General features: G+C 66.6%; 1 protein-coding gene across 1 annotated transcript; it reads left to right on the top strand.

Annotated features, from left to right (window-relative positions):
* Window positions 1-576: 576 nt before the first annotated feature.
* Window positions 577-13820, top strand: DNMT3L (DNA methyltransferase 3 like). The gene is made up of 12 exons (XM_055313480.1): window positions 577-661; window positions 992-1147; window positions 1365-1409; window positions 2028-2107; window positions 2186-2298; window positions 2966-3137; window positions 4240-4327; window positions 4869-4957; window positions 7154-7229; window positions 7724-7863; window positions 11046-11131; window positions 13220-13820. The coding sequence occupies exons 1-12, from the start codon at window positions 577-579 to the stop codon at window positions 13383-13385; spliced, it is 1296 nt and encodes a 431-aa protein (XP_055169455.1). The 3' UTR covers window positions 13386-13820.
* The last annotated feature ends 73 nt before the right edge of the window (window positions 13821-13893 follow it).

Raw genomic sequence — 13893 nt, 5'->3', positions numbered from 1 at the left:
ACTGGAGGCTCCCTCTTGGAGCCGCCCCCCCAGAGCCCCCTTCCTGCTGGAGACCCCCCACTGGAGCCCCCGCCCCCGCTAGAGGCCCCCCCTTGGACCCTCCCTGCTATAGCCCCCCACACTGGAGCCCCTACACTGGCACCTCCCCACCTTGGAGCCCCCCCCTTGGAGCCCCACCTCCCCCAGCCCCCAAGCCCCGCCCCCAGCACCCCTCCCCCCAGCTCCCCACCTCCTTGCCCAGCAACGCCCCCTTACTGAACCCCCCACACCCTAAACCCCTTCACAGAGGTGGGCTCTGGACCCCACCCACCCTGAGGGCTCCCCCTCCCCCACTGGACTCCCTAGCCTCCCCCAGGGTGAGCGCCCCCAGGAGCCCTCACCCTTCCACCCCACACCCCCTGGCAGTGAGGCTCCCCGCCCCTCCCCTGCACTCCCGCCCCCTCCCCCGCCCCCGCACGTCACGTGGGAACCCTGCGCCCCCACCCCAGTGCTCTCCTGCGGGTCTGCACCCCTGCCCCCAGTTCTTCCATCCAGCGCGTGTCCTGCGGGTCACCAGGAAGCACCTTTGCGGGTTCCATGGCCCTGTCCCCCCGGGGAACCCTGGACCGCTCAGCCCTTGCCCCGCCGGCAGAGGAGCCCTGGCCTGAGACCTATGAAATCCGTGAGCCCCTCTACTTCTCCGGCCTCCTGTGCTTGGGGTGCCCTCCCGGGAGACTGCAGGCGGGGGTCTGGGGGGACAGGGGAGGAGAGGGTGTGCTAGGGACCCCAATTGCGGGAGGACCTGGGTTCCACCGCCCTCCGTTTTGTGGGGAGCAGCCCACCGGACCCCACACTGTGGCAGGGCCCCGGGCGGGGAGGGACACTCCACGGGGGACACACCAGGCCTCCTGTCAGGACCGGCGCCCACCCCAGGTCTCCCTGGCCCCGGGGGCTGGGGCGGGAGGAGCAGGTGTCCCCAGAGCACCGGGAGGTCTGGTTCACCCCCATGCAGGGCGCCAGGGTTCCCGGCAGAGGCCCACTGGCCCATCTCCCCCCCGTGCACGCCCCTCTCCCGGTGCGGGTCCCCTGGTGGCCGTCCCAGTCCTGGAGCCCGAGGCAGAGCAGAGCGCGGACATCATCCTGGTGGGCTCCAGCAAGCCGGCGCCCGGTTCTTGCCGGCCCCGCAGAGGTGAGGCTCCCGGGGGGCGGATCCATCCCTGAGGGTGCCACCTGGGCCCGCGCCGACTCCCGGGCCTCTGGAATATTTACACAAGATTCGGAAACCGGCAGGGGCAGGAGGCCCCCCAGCCCCCGGGGGCCCTCGACCGCGTTTACACGGGAGAGACAGGCGGCAGAGGGAACGGGCGTGCGGTCGCCTTTTGCAGGTGTCGGTGCATATGACGTCCAGGTGGACCGGAGAGACATAGAAGGTGAGCGCGGCCCGGGCGAAGGCGGGCGGGCAGCCCCGAGTCTCCTTTCTCTGTCGATTTGCCAGTTCTCGATTCTCTTGCATTTCCCTGTACGTTTTTTAGAAAGATTTATTTGTTTATTTGGGAGAGCGGGTGCGCTGGACAGAGAGTCCTGAAGCCGGCTCCCCACCCCTCGCGCAGCCCCACGCAGAGCCCCACGCAGAGCCCCACGCAGGGCCGGATACCGGGACCCTGGGATCGTGACCTGGGCTGAAATCACGAGTCCGTTCCTTCCCAGCCTGAGCCACCCAGGCGCCCCTCCATAGGCATTTTAGGATCAGTTTATCAATTTTTGCAAAAAAAAAAAAAAAAAAAAAAAGCCAGCTGGGATCTGGAGAGGGATCCGTAGACCGGCTTGGGGAGACCTGTCACCCGGCTAAGCCCCCGATCCGTGAGCCCGACCAGATCCTGGGTGGGATCCGTTACCTTTTGCTTAGTTCTTCATGTTTTCCCACAACATCCGGGGGGTGTCGGGGTCGGGGTCTTGCGCTTATTTCGCACAATAAGGGGGCGTTGCTAAGCGCGGTGCTCTGTTTGCTGGCGTCGCGGCTCCTGTGGCACGTTGGACGTCCACCGCAGGCATGTGCATCTGCTGCGGGAGCCTCCAGGTGCACACGCAGCACCCCCTGTTTGAGGGGGGGATGTGCGCTCCGTGCAAGGTAAGCGGGGAGGTGAGGGGGGCCTTGCAGGGGGCCTGGGGCAGAGCAGGTGCCAGCCCGGCCCCGCCCCTCTCCGAGGACAAGTTTCTGGACTGCCTGTTCCTGTACGACGACGACGGCTGCCAGTCCTACTGCTCCATCTGCTGCTCCAGGGACACGCTGCTCATCTGCAAAAACCCGGACTGCACCCGGTGAGGCTGGGGGCACCGGCCAGGCTGGGGGGAGTTTGGGGGCGCTGGGGGGCTAGTGCGGGCGAAGGAGCCCGGTGGGGGCTTCCGGCCAAGATGGTTTCCACTTTCATCCCAAATATTGTGTTTGGTGTGAGCCCTGACGTGAGGGCCCCGGGCGTGGAAAGATGTACGTTCCCGATTTTTCTTTTTGTTGTTAGCGCCAAGCTCTGCGGCTCCGGCTCCCTGGGTCGGAGCCAGCGGGGAAGTGACGCAGAGCCCGCTCCCCTGGGGCTGGCGGGGGCGGAGGCCGAGCTCCAGCTATGCTCCCTCCCCTGGGGTCCCTGGGCCACCATCCCACTCACATGGCCCTCCCCCCACGCCCGCCCTGGCTGCGGTCCTTGCACCTGTGTCCCTGCGAGCCCCTGACTTCCTGGCTCCGCAGGTGGGCGGCCGGAGGCTGAGGGCATCACCCCCCTCACTGTCCTCTGCAGGTGGCTCCTTCCTGTCCCTGCAGATCCCTGGCAGGGACTGCACCCCCCCGCCCCCCCCATGCTGGGTGACAGCTCCCCCTCACCCCTGCACCATGGGGGGGGGGCGAGACCTCTCACGGGAGGCGGGCTCCCTGGTCTGTGTCCAGGGCGGGAGCGGGATGCCATCGCGGTCACTGCCGCTTCCTCTCTGACTCTAGATGCTACTGCTTCAAGTGTGTGGACACCCTGGTGGCCCCCGGGACGTCGGGGAGAGTTCAGGCCATGAGCAACTGGCTGTGCTTTCTGTGCCTGCCCTTCAGGCGCAGCGGGCTCCTGCAGAGGCGCAGGCAGTGGCGGGGCTGGCTCAAGGCCTTCTGCGACCGGGAATTGGTGAGGGGGGGCAAGGGGGGAGGTGGGGAGAGGGGGGAGGGGGGGCCTTAGGTTGAGGGCGCGGCGCCAGCCCTGCTTTCTCTGCAGAGCCCTGGGTTCTGAGTGAGGGGGAGGCCAAGGACTCTAAGCAGATGCTCCTTCCTGTTTCTTGGGGGTGCGCTCCCTGCACTTGGTGCTCCCAGTGCTCTCGGTGCTCCCTGCTCCCGGCACCATGGCTGGGCAGGGGTGCTCCCTCCAGCCAGGGAGGGAGGGAGGCATTAGCAGCGGGTGGGGGAGGGCTCAGCACAGGGCACCACCGAGTCCAGCCAATGGGAGCGAGCGTCCAGGCAGGACGCTCTCCCTCAGTGTCCCCAGCAGGACCCAGAGCCGCCACCCCTGGACTTGGGACTGTGCCTCCAGAGTAGAAGTAAATTAGTGGTTTTAGGTCTCAGCTTATACTCACCGCTACAGGCGCCCCGGAACCTAAGACGCAAGAGTGACCCTGGGTCAGCAGGCAGGGATGGCAGGGCCACACCAGCAGGGCCACACCGGACCTGGCAGCCCAGGCTCCCGCTCCCCCAGCCTCCACCCCCCAGCCTCCACCCCCGCAGCCCCCGCAGCCTCCACTCCCCTAGCCTTCACCTCCCCACCCTCACCCCCACAGCGCAGCAGGGCACCAGGACCACCCCCCAGTGCCCATCAGAGCTGCACTTGTTCCAGACCCACTGCCCTCCTGGTGCCCTCTGACCTCGCCACCCCCCACCCATCGGCTGCAGCCACAGGCAGACCCTGCCCCACGTGGCTCGGGGGCTCCTGCTCGGGCTGCTCAGGCCAGGAGTCAGGGAAACCCACTCCAGGTAGTCAGGATCCCCCGAGAAGTCCCGACGAAGTGCTTCCTTGGGAAAGGCTTTTCTTCCTCTGTGATCAGGAAAGGCCCCTTGCGCCTGCCTCCCTGCACCGGGTGGGCGTCCGGCCTGGAGACCTCAGCTGGGGGGCCGGGGGCAGGCCAGGGCCAGCCTGCCTTGAAGGCGCCTTCCGGGGCGTCTCCCTGGACCGGAGAGGGGTTTCCCCGAGCCTCACGGGCTCTGCAACCAAGTCACGGCGAGAACTGGGTTTCCAACAGGAGACTCCCCTGGAGACCTATGAAACGGTGCCCGTGTGGAAGCGAGAGCCGGTCCGGGTGCTGTCCCTCTTTGGGGACATCAGGACAGGTGAGTGACCTGAGGCCCAGCTCTCCTGGAGCAGCCACACGCCCGTGCCTCCCTCGCACCCCAGGCCGCCCCATGATGCGCAGACGCCGGCCTGCTCGGGGTGCCCGGGGTCAGGGCCTGAGGCCACCCTGCCTCGTCTGCCCACCCAGACGACGCCTCCCTGGGGGATATCATAAGACCCTTGCTGCTCCCGCCTTCCCGTCCGCCCACAGGCCGAGGCCTCCCGGCTGTGCCCGCAGCTGTCACAGCCCGGCTGGGTGACATTAGCGTCAGCACCAGGGCTGCAGGATTTCCTAACCCGGGCGTGACGCAACAGCGGGAGGGGCGGGGGAGTCTGCTTTTGCAACAAATTCCTTGAGTTCTTGAATCCATCCACAGTGGGATTCACTTGCTCTGTGAGCGGCCTCCGCCCCCGCCCCTGCGTCGTCCTAGAGACCGAGTCTGAGTGTGCTGTTTCCTGATCCCTCCTTGGCCCTTTGTTCTGTGTGGGGTCAAAATGAACGCTCGCCCCCCTGTGCTCCCCTTGTGTCTCCCCGTGCAGAGCTCGTGAGTTTGGGCTTCTTGGAGGGTGGTTCCAACCCGGCAGGACTGAAGCACTTGGATGATGTCACGGATGTCGTGAGGAGGGATGTAAGGACTGCCGTGTGACTCTGGGGGCCAGGAGATGTGCAAGGGACCTGTGGGGGTGCCAGGGGAGCCTGGGGGGGCCTGGGGGCCCAGGGGCTGGGGGTAGCCAGGGAGGCCTGGGGAGCCAGAGGGGCCTGGGGGCCTAGGGACTTGGGGGGCGCCGTGGGGGCCTGGGGAGCTGGAGGGCCTGGGGGGCCTGGGGAACCAGGGGTCCTGGGGAGCCAGGGGCTGGGGGGAGTCTGGGGGGCCAGGGGGTCCTGGGAGGCCAGGGGCCTTGGGAGGAGCCATGGGGGCCTGGGGAGCTAGAGGCCCTGGGGGGCCTGGGGAACCAGGGGTCCGGGGGGAAGCTGTGGGGGCCTGGGGAGCTGGGGGACCTGGGGGGCTTGGGGGTAGCTGGGGGGGCCTGAGGAACCAGGGGTCCTGGGGGCCCAGGGGGTCCTGGGGGGCCAGGGGGCCGGGGGAGCTTGCAGGAATGGCACCCCCCAGGCAGTGGCGGAGATGAGAGGTGTGCTTTCGCGGCCCCCATGCCGCCCGGGCACAGAGCAGAGCCACGGGCCGGGCCCCCGTCCCAGTCCGGGTGGTTGAGGCCCGAGGGGCTGGTCCCAGCAGCGGGGCCAGTGCTGCCCGGGCAGCGGGACTAACCCCCACTGCCCTCTCAGACAAAGTCTTGAACTGAACAGCCAGTCACGGGGGGCATCCTCTGAACACCTGACGGAATGTTCTGGCTCCCTTGGAGGCTGCTTCCTGCTGGCCGGGGCAGTGACCTTGGAGGAAGCGCCTAGATGACTCACCAGGCCTCAGATGATGGGAAGGGGCCTGGAGGCTCCTCCTGGGGGCCCCGGGGCAGGAAGCCCTGGTCTGTGGACAGGACAGAGCCCGTCCCCCTGAGCCAGCGACCGTGGGCAGGGGGCTGGGCCGGGGGTGCTGGCCGTTGGGGGGGTGCTGACCGCAGGCCAGGGAGCTGCGGGGTCCCGGGGGCTGGCTCTTTGGGCGTCCAGTTTTGATAAAAATACTTGAAATCTGTTTTCTACCAGTAAGTGCGTGACGTGGGTTGTCACTGCAACACCGGCTCAGGCGGGTGTGGCCTCGCTCGGCCTCCCCGTCCCCACCTCACTTTGTCCCGAGCCCTGTGCCCTCCGGGCGGTTCTATCGCAGCCCCCCCAAGCGATGGGGAGCAGCAGGCACCACCTGCTCCTGCCGTGGGTTTCTGGGCGGATTTCAAGGGAGCTCAGGGGGTTTCTGGTGTAGCTGGAGGGGGCGGCCGGGCCACCGGCAGGACGGGGACTTGTCGCCCAGGCTGGGTTTTCCTCTGGGCATGTCACTGCAGGTGGGGTCAGCGGGGTCGGCTGGGTTGCGTGTCCGGCCCATCAGCCCACACCCACCGCCTCCGCCCTGCCCCCCCTCCTCCACCCTCGGCTCCAGTCAGCTGCCCTTCCCAGCCCGCTGCCCAGCCCCCTGCCCCGGGGGGGGGGGAGGACACATGGAGCATTATTAGCCCTTGGGGACACGGGCGGCAGGCGGGGGGCGCGGGGCCGGGGGCTTTCCGCAGGACACAGGCGCCTGCTGAGCGGGGAGGCGGCCGGTCCGGGAAGCACAGGTCGGCTCGGGCTCGGGAGCAGGTGCTCTCCAAAAACCAGGGGCCGGGGCTGCGTGTCTCGGTCTTTTTTTAGTAGAATGACAGGAGCTAGGATTGTCATTAGTGGGAGTCCCTCAGGCCGCCCGGGGGGGCACTTAGGTCACTTTGGCGTTGAAGGGTGCCCTCTGGTCTGCTCGGGCACGGGGCGCGGTGGATCTCGTGTGCTCCCGCCGGCCTGCAGTGACCGCTGACCCCTGCGGCCGCGTGGTGGGCAGGGGAGGCCGTGCCCGGCTGTCACGTCAGGGGCGCACACAGCCTCCCCGTGGATCCTGGGGGGTCGCCGTGCCCACCTTCGCGGGGCAGCCACCTCAGACTCCAAGTCCCTGCGGAGGGCTGGTCTCCCCACTGATGACGGAGGCCGGGCTCCCCGCGTCCCCGAGGCCGGTGGCGGCCCTGACCCCGCGCGGTGGGTGTGGCCTGGTGGGTCTCACCTCCCCACCCGGGGCCCGTGGGGGCTCGGCCTCATGGTGAGCCTCCCGCCCGGACACACGAGGCGCCTGTGGCTGTGGGCCCGTGGGCACCTGTGCCCGTGCTGCCTTCTGCAGTGTGCCCGTGTCCCACAGGTGGAGGGATGGGGCCCGTTCAACCTGGTGTATGGCTCGACACCCGCCCTGGGCCACGCCTGTGACCATCCTCCGGGTAAGCGTCCACGGCCCGCCCGCCCTCCCGGGGCCTCTGGTCCCCACGCCCATTTGCACCCTGACGGACAGCAGAAGGTGCCAGCTGTCTACACTCCTAGACATGGCCGTCCTCGCGTGTCACCGGCACGAGTAGCCCGTCTGCTCGGAGACTACGGTGCGGCGGATTTGACCCGCGGGAAGCCGTGGCCCCACTTGAGAGCGGCCCCCACCTGCTGGCCCCGTTGCTCTGCGTGGACGGGTTCCCCGGGGACACACGCATGTGCTTTGCCAGCCCCGTTATACCTGTCTCAGTGTGGGTGCGCTGGGTGAGGCTGGGCGCTGGGGCCACCCTGGCTCTGGGGGGACAGGCCTGCCCGGGGAGCAGGTGGGGCCGGGGGCCAGGCCAGCCGCACCGAGGGGCCCGTCCGCAGTCTCCCTGCGCCCTCGCAGAGCCGCTCAGCCTCCCCCCTCCGCCGCGGGCACGGCCCAGACACGCCCGCGTCCCTTCCCCAGCCTGGTACCTGTTCCAGTATCACCGCGTCCTGCAGTACGCGAGGCCCCGGCCGGCCTGCCCGCAGCCCTTCTTCTGGATGTTCGTGGACAACCTGGTGCTGACGCGAGAGGAACAGACCGTGGCCACTCGCTTCCTGGAGGTACGTGCGGCACCGCCGTCCACGCCTGTGAGGGCGGCCTCTCCGGGACGCGCCAGGCACGGGCCGTCAGGTGGCCGGGAGGGCATCCCCTGCATGGGCACGCTGCTCCTGCACTTCTAGACAGGCCACCGCGGGGCTCTCATGTGTGCGCACGACCATCTCTGTACACGTTGCACACGGGCACGCGCCGCACACGACATAGGAGCTCATGCGTGCACATAGGACCCAAGAGGTGTGCTTCCGCGGGCCCCATGCCACCCCCATGACACGTGCACACAATATGCAGTGCGCTGGCACACGCCACACACGTACACGGATTCACACGTGCACTCACGCTCACAGGCGTGTACTCATCCTCGGGGGGGCACCACCAGCATCCTGACCCTGGGAGCAGCCGTCCTGGGCTCACCTGGCCCGGGCCCCTCCCAGCATTGTGCCCCCCAGGAGAGCCCCCAGTGGGGCCTGGTGTCCCCCTCTGAGGACGTGTCCCCTGCGCTCACGGCAGGAGCCCTCGCTGCCGACTCTGTCCCCTCACGTCCTGGCAGCTGCCCCCATGTTTTATTTAAACACAAGCCGGTCAGTGGAGGGCCCCCCCCACCGCCCCCGGGAAGCCCTCCCTCCACAGAGATGCCCCCCTCGTTGGTCGTTCTGACCCAGGACCCTGTGTGTGGCTCTGCTCTGTGCGGCCGCGAAGATGCGTGCGGTCTGCTCCCTCTGCTGGGTGTCGGGGTTGCCGTGGCTTTATGGGGGGACGACGGCACGGCAGTGTGGGTGAGCAGGGACATCATGGGACGCGCCCCAGAGGTGACACCGCTGGGCAAGCTGTCACTCTCACAGTCGTGCCCACCACCCCGAGCATCCCCCATCAGGGGCCGCGGGGTCACGTGGGGTGCACGGCTCCCTCCCGCGCAGTCCTGCTGGGTTTCGGCCTGGGACCCCCGTTCCTTTCCGGCACTTTCTCCGGCAGCGGCGAGCGGGACCTTCCTTTCCGCCGTCCGACTGCATTTGATGAGCCGTGTTGGCTCCTCTGCATCCCCGGGCTCCCGCGCCTCCTGGGGTCATGTGCGGGTGACAGTGGTTCCCGGTCGGTTCGGTCCTTCCTTCTGGGTCCTTGAGCCGGTCCCTGGGCCCCTCCGGTCTCGCCGTGCAGGCGCCTGTCCCGGGATGTCGGGCTGCAGCCGCGACGGGGCGGCCCTGGCTGTGTCTGCCGGTCGCAGAGACGCTCCCGTGTTCCCCTACGAAGCTGACGCTGGCTCGTAGGTTGGGGTTGATGGATTTCACTCAGCTGAGGGCGTTTCCAGAAGTTTCCATCGGCTCCCACGTCTGCGGTACGCTCGTCAAGAACAGTTGTCGGCTCCGTCAGACGTTCTTCTTTCCAGTCTCTGGAGATAACTGGGTCGCTTTCCTCTTTCGATCTATTGAGGGGACAGGCTACGCGGCCCGGCCTCCGAGGTCGCTAAGTGACGTTCCCCTAGAGTGTCACCCATGAGCTACAGCTTTAGAAGCCGTCTGCGCGAGGGGCCGCCACGCGTCCTCGTGATGCCCCTGCTTTCCTCCTCATCCCTGATGGCTTCTCCTCGATCGGGAGCCTAACGCCACCTCGGAACAGCAGCAGGGACCGGGTTTGTAACCTGCACTATTTATTAAAAAAAAAAAAAATTTAAATAAGAAATGTGGGTCCAGCCAAAAAGTGCAGATTCCAAATCTGGGCACCGGCTACCAGCGGCAAACGTGCTGACTTTGCATCTTGCACACGCGCTTGGCGGGGTCCCAAGAGGTCCCAAACCAGAGGTAGCCCAAGGGGCGGCTCCCCACGTTTCCTATGGTGCTGGGGACCCTCCGTCCTGCCAGGAGCGGGGGAGGACCTAGACGTGCCCGGCACAGGTCCCAGCTCTTCGGCTCAGGCCCACGACCCGTGTTTTGAATGAAAGGGTCGCGACAGCCGTGTTTCGGTTGGAAAAGGGAGGAAAACCTGTGACGGGCGTAGGGAGCAGAGCAGGGAAGGAGCGCGCAGGCGGAGGGAACAGCGGGCGGGCGTGAGCGCAAGGGGCGGTTGCGTCAGACCGGGCCAGAGTCCCCAGGGAGAGGCCTGGGCCGGCTCCTCCTCCCTCTGGTGACAGGTCCCCACCCCCCACCCCCCACCCCCCGGGCCGTGTTCACGGGCCCAGAGACGGGTCCGGGGGTAAATGTGTTCCTGCAGCGCGGAGCGAGCTGCAGTGCCACGTGTTCCTCTGTGGTCAAGGAGCCTGGGCTGCGGGTGTCAGCGTCCCTTCCCGGGTTCCCCCCCGGGGGCCAGCCCCGCCTGGAGCAGGAGGGGATGTGACACCAGACCTATAGCCCCGGGTGCCCGGAGCACAAGGGCCAGGTCTGACCAGGAGGCCCGATGACACGTTCTAAATACCGGCGCTCCCGGGGTCACGCACGCGGCCCGAGCTCCCGGGGTCACGCACGCAGCCCGAGCCCGCAGTCAGCCTTTCTCAGCCGTGTGTGCGGGTCCAGGCGGTCGGCTCTGCGGGGCGCAGCACAGAAACCTCCATCTGCTCAGAGCGACCGGCGGCGAGTGGCTCCCCCAGGCCGGTGTTGGGGTCGGGGGAGGCCCATGTGGGCTCGGAAACGGTCCACGGGGGACCCTCCCGGCCCCTGAGTCCACGCAGGCGCAGTCAGACTATCTCCTGTTGGGGGCCAGGGCCCGGGTGGCTTCTTGCCTCAGTTTCTCCCTTCCGTGGCTCGCTCTCCCATTGCTGGGAGGTCTGTCCCCTCCCACCCCACGCCCTTCCTTCCAGGGCCTTCCAGGGACACCGAGGCTCCAGAATCCCGGCAGCCTGAGGCCCCGGCACAAACCCTTTGTCCGCCGGCAAAGCCTCTTACCTTCCGGGAGCAAAACGACCTCGGCCCAAGGACCAAGGACATCCTCGTCCCTCAGGGGAAGCCACGGCTAGCTGCGGCGGGCGGGAACCCCTGCCCCCGGGACCCGCGGGGACGGAACGGCGACGGGTCTCCTGGTGAAAAGTTTCACGATACTCTCTCAGCCCCTTTCCCTCGTAAGGTGCTGGAGGGAATCGCGGGATGCGTAAGCGCCGCGGAGCCAGGCGGCCGGTCCCGGAAGGCGGCTGCGGCGACGGTCCCCGTGGGGCCGAGCTTGTGCCCGTCACCCTGACCCCCGTCGCCTTTGCATCCGTCAGGCCGACCCCGTGACCATCCAGGACGTCTGTGGCCAAGCCGTGCGGGACGCCGTGCACGTGTGGAGCAACATCCCCGCCGTGAAAAGGTGTCTGCTGCGTGTTCTGGGCGCGTGGGGGCTTTGGGGACGCCGACGAGCAGGGGGGAGCCCGGGTGTCCCCGTCCCGGGCCGTGTCTGCCAGGCCTCCCGCCCACCCCCACAACCCTGGGCGCGCCAGCTCGGCAGTGCCACTCCCGCCCCGGGGACCCTCCCCCGCTCCTCCACCACCAGGGGCCGGCATCTCCCCGGGACCCGTGTGCCCGCCCCCTGCGCCCTGGCACCCCTGCCTGCCCCTTGGAGCTCCGCCCTGCCCACACCCCCACCTGCTCACACTCACACCGTGTGCTCACACTCAGCCACACACCTGCTCACACCTGCTCACACTCACACCTGTGTGCTTACACTCATTCACACGCCCACACCAGCTCACGCATATTCGTATACCTGCTCACACTCATACCCACCTGCTCACACACCCATGTGCTCACACTCATTCACACGCCCACACCAGCTCACGCATATTCATATACCTGCTCACACTCATACCCACCTGCTCACACACCCATGTGCTCACACTCATTGACACAGACACACCAGCTCACACATATTCACATAACTGCTCACACACACACACACCTGCTCACATTCATTCACACATCACACCTGTTCAGCGGCTCACACTCAGGACATACAGTCCTCTGTTCATGCTCACTTACACTTACATACCTGCTCATGCCTTCCTGTTTAGCTCACACTTACATCCTCACACCCACCTGCTCACACTCATTCACGCAGCTGCTCCTACATTCACATTCACCGGCTCACGCTCATTTGCACACACAGGCTCACACACTCCCACGCTAACACGAGCGCAGCCACAGTGCCTTCCTGGGCTGTACTGAACCACTGTCCCTGACACACACCTGCCTTGGGCCTTCACACGCGCCCCTTCTCTGCTGCCAGAACATTCTCAGGATTGTTCTTACGAGCATCCCGTCTGTCTCTGGGCCCCACCACATCCCCGGCCCCTGGTGCCCCAGCCTCACAACTCCGGGCAGCTTTCTGCTCCCAGGACACCTGCACACTGTGCCCCAGAGCCCCTGAGGACACGGCCGTGTGGCACCTGCCCTCGGGTTGAGCCAGCGTGGCCAGGATCTGAGCTAAGTCTCCTCCTCCGGACAGCGGGTTTCTGGAAACTTCTCCCCCCAGCCCCCACCTCCCAGTCCCAGCATCCCCCTGCTTGTAGTGTGGCAAGTGCTCTGGGCCCAGCCCACCAGGGCCGGGTGCCGTGCAGGGGGAGCCCCCGGGGAGCAGCTTCCCGATGCCTTTCTCGCCCCGAGCACCACCTCTCCTCCCCACCCCCCCTGGTTCCCCAAGCGGCCTCACAGGGGCACAGTCCTTCGGGCTCACCCAGCCCAGCGGTGAGGACAGAGCCCGAGCTCGCTGCAGGTGGGCAGCTGCCTCCGCACGGCCAGCCGCGGTCATCCCGGTCACAGTCGCGGTCATCCCGGTTGCCCCCCAGACGGGAGGGCGGCCCCGGGGAAGCGGGGGGGGGGCAGGCGGCTGTGGCGAGGGGCACTGCGTGCTTCCCGCTCCTCATTTGTGGCCTTAATCCACGAAGTAAACCCAGAAGCTTCTGAATCCAGTGGGAAGCCCGGGCCCCAAGACGGTAGTGGGGGTGCCGCTGCCAGGGCCAGATGGGCGTCCCTCCGGCCGCATCACATTGCAGCCAGGTCCACGTGTCGCTCCCCACCCCGCCGGCCCCCCATGGGGCCTCCAGCACAGGGGGACGGACGTGCGTGGTACCCTCTGCATCGTGTGTGCAGCAATTCCTTGGGAGGATGCACGTGGCGGTTTAGCCAGCCTTGCCCACCGAGTGGGCAGGGGCTTCTTCACACGGGCAGTGGGTCTGCCGAGCAGAGGCCGGCCCTGCTCGCCCCCGGGGGGGCGTGGGAGACACGGGGCGTCTCGTCCCCTGGGGCCCAGGACTGCTCGGCACCTGCCACTGAGGTGGGGGAGCCCCCCAGGTTGTCTAGCGGGACTGGCACCGGCCGGCTTCCCCCCGGTGCCCCCCGACCCCGACCCCGGCCCTGGGCAGAGCTCGGCTGGTAACGAGCCCCCTTCTCTCCTTGGCAGCAGACACTCAGCCTTGGCCTCCCGAGAGGAACTGTCCCTGCTGGTGCACAACAGGCAGAGGACAAAGCCGCCCCTCCAGGGCCCAGCCAAGCTGGTGAAGAACTGCTTTCTCCCCCTGAGAGAATATTTCAAGTATTTTTCAACAGAACTCACTTCCGCTTTATAAATGATATATTTTACCGAGGAGGGAAAAAAAAAAGACTTTTCCTAGAAGCGGGGAACTTACGTTGTTTCTTTTTTCCTTTCCAAATTGTTATTTTATTTGCTTGACCTTGGATTTCCCAAGATTGCTACAGACACATCTTTCCTTTGGGTGTGGTGAGGCAGGGCCTCTGCCCCGCGGTGCCCTTTGTTGGAGGGCGTGAGGCTCCCAGCACCCAGCCATGGACACGAGCCTCATGTTGGGAAGCAGATTTGCCACTGAAAATGTTTCTTGTGTGCTGGTTGAGAAGTTAAAAATATATTTATTGTGGTCGTCACTGGTCATCTTCTCGTGTTTCTGTGCGCGTTGCAGAGCTGGTTTCAAGTGACACGGAATGAATCCTAGAGAGATCTTTCTAGGATTTTTTTTTTTAGCCAGAAAATCCCCCAAGTGACGTAGACTTAGGTCGTCAGGACACACGATGTGTCCTGAGCGTCACGACAGGGGTGAGGGGGCCCGGGGCCCGCGCCGG

This window comes from Nyctereutes procyonoides, unplaced genomic scaffold, assembly GCF_905146905.1.
Source record: "Nyctereutes procyonoides isolate TBG_1078 unplaced genomic scaffold, NYPRO_anot_genome, whole genome shotgun sequence".
Taxonomy (NCBI): Eukaryota; Metazoa; Chordata; class Mammalia; order Carnivora; family Canidae; genus Nyctereutes; species Nyctereutes procyonoides.
The sequence above is the reverse complement of the archived record's forward strand: the minus strand, read 5'-3'. Positions and strand labels throughout refer to the sequence as shown.

What these genes read in the sequence shown, in the direction of transcription:
- DNMT3L (XM_055313480.1), top strand. Translation starts at nt 577, where the DNA reads ATGGCCCTGTCCCCCCGGGGAACCCTGGACCGCTCAGCCCTTGCCCCG. An exon ending in CTCCAGCAAGCCGGCGCCCG is followed by an intron (nt 1,148 to 1,364) that starts GTTCTTGCCGGC and finishes CGCCTTTTGCAG; the next exon opens with GTGTCGGTGCATATGACGTC. An exon ending in AACATCCCCGCCGTGAAAAG is followed by an intron (nt 11,132 to 13,219) that starts GTGTCTGCTGCG and finishes TCTCCTTGGCAG; the next exon opens with CAGACACTCAGCCTTGGCCT.